The following is a 2,045-nucleotide window of genomic DNA, read 5'->3' as shown; positions in this document are numbered from 1 at the left end:
TCGCCGTCGTCGTCATCGTCGTGGCGGTCGTTGTCATCGTCGTTGTCGTCGTCATCATCGTCGACATCGTAGCCGTGGTCGTGGTCGTGGTCGTCGTGGCCGTCGTGGACGTCGTTGTCGCCGCTGCCCCCGCTGTCGTCTCTTTCAATCTTGGCTCGCACTTCTTTTTCGCTTGTATCATCTTCACCCTCTTCTGCACCTCCTCCATCCTTTGCTGTTTCTTCTGCAATTCCTCCAACTTCTTTTGCTTCTCCTCTTGGGGCTCCTGCTTCTGCAACAACTCCTCCTCCGTCAATACCTTTGGGTTTACCGCGCCCTCGTATATCGTCAACTTATGCGCGTAATAACCGTGATACTGATGCGACAATTCGAGAAAATTGAATCTTGGGTCTCCTTTGTTCTTCACGATCGCCTCGAAATCCCTACCATTTTTCGCCACGTAACTCGCCATTTTGTCGATAATTATTTGTACATCCGCCGGTGGAACGATAAAAGAAGGTCTGCTCAATTGCTTCTGAGACGTAGATCCGTACGGTACCAACGGTAGCTGAGTTTCGCTCGTCGTTATTTGCGACGTTGCCATTTCGTTCGCGGATGGCAGTATATTCGCCACAGTGATTTGTAACGGCGACTGTATCTGTCCATTCGGCCCGTATATCACCGGCCCGTGGGAGTACTGTACAGGTGTGATTGCTGTCGTAGCCATCCCTGTCCCCGCTGCCGTCATCGCCCCTGTCCCCGTAACCGTATTCGAATAAGCATTATAGCTCTGTGAAAAGCAAGAATTATACCCTTTTAGATCCCTTTTCTTCCACTCAATTTCTTCCATCTTCAGACTATTCCTATTTTATATATATATATATATATATGTTTATGTACCTGTCCTGGCACGTGATGATAATATCCAATACCGGTGGCCGATTGAATAGTGGTTTCGGAATGTTGGGCCGGTGCTTTCGACGGTGGTGGTTTCCCGGTTATTTTATTTACAAGCATGGAATAAGCGCAATCCGCCGATGGTTTGTATTGTATACTCGGTATACTGGGAGCCTGAAAACACGGATGAATTCGAGGTAAATTACCATTAAGCGGTATCAACGGTTTCAAAAACGTACGAATTAACTTTATCGACGAGTGGAGAATACACACCGCTTCGATCTTGGTGAACGATGACGCCAAGCTCGGATGAAGATACGGTTCGTCGTCTTGATCGGATGATCCTTCTTCTTGTTCTGAACCATTGAAAATGAATGACAAGTTTTAACCGGGACGTTCGGATGTATATACAAGTTTACTAATGATTCCTATGCGTTACAAAGGTTAAATACGGATCAACAAATATAACGTGGAAGTACTTACGGATGGAAAAGCTAAGTAGAATCAAAGTAGATGTGTGGTAAATAAATCCTGCTTTAACTCTCTTCGATTATTTTAACACGATACAATAAACAATTTGAAAAATTTGTTCCGATTAGATGTGAGATTATTTTAAATAAAAAAAAAAAAAAAAAAAAACAATATGCGTACCGGATTCTTCCTTCTCCGGCTGTTTTTCGGGATTATATTTCCCACTCTTGATCGCGTCCAATATACATCTATAATATTGATGAAGCCGACCGTCTATCGAGAGGAAGGAAAATTGTGGATTATTCGCTTGCTTCGCCTTAATCAGAATCTCCATTTGTCCACCTTGACGACTTATGAACAACGCCGTTTTTGTTATGATGGCATTCAGTTTTTGCGTTTCCGGCTATTTCGTACAATGAAAAAAAGAAAAAACGAAAAATAAATATCATATGTACTCGTACAACCGTGTTAATTAAGATTTTCTCTTACGATCGATTTTATACTTTTTTTTTTTTTTTTTATTTGTTACCAACCAATGGAATGCCCTCTGGAATTTCTAGATCGGTCGGTGGAACGAAAGCCTGATCTTCTTCTTGAGAACCCTCCGATCGTTTCGGACTCTGCGAATCGTCACACGCGATTTTTGATCCGTTTCCCTCCTCGTTGTAATCGTATGCCACTTGACTGTACGTATTCTC

General features: G+C 43.1%; 1 protein-coding gene across 1 annotated transcript in view; it reads right to left on the bottom strand.

The window, feature by feature from the left end:
* The window catches only part of LOC102675714 (splicing factor, suppressor of white-apricot homolog), a 5,825-nt gene that overhangs the window by 1,648 nt on the left and 2,132 nt on the right, over positions 1-2,045 (bottom strand). Inside the window, 5 exon segments of the mRNA XM_031514937.1 lie at positions 4-769; positions 880-1,050; positions 1,150-1,232; positions 1,528-1,750; positions 1,881-2,045. The exon segment at positions 1,881-2,045 is cut by the window's right edge and continues 33 nt beyond it. Of these exon segments, the coding sequence (XP_031370797.1) occupies positions 4-769; positions 880-1,050; positions 1,150-1,232; positions 1,528-1,750; positions 1,881-2,045 (1,408 nt within the window).

This window comes from Apis dorsata, unplaced genomic scaffold, assembly GCF_000469605.1.
Source record: "Apis dorsata unplaced genomic scaffold, Apis dorsata 1.3 scaffold_51, whole genome shotgun sequence".
Classification (NCBI taxonomy): domain Eukaryota; kingdom Metazoa; phylum Arthropoda; class Insecta; order Hymenoptera; family Apidae; genus Apis; species Apis dorsata.
The sequence above is the reverse complement of the archived record's forward strand: the minus strand, read 5'-3'. Positions and strand labels throughout refer to the sequence as shown.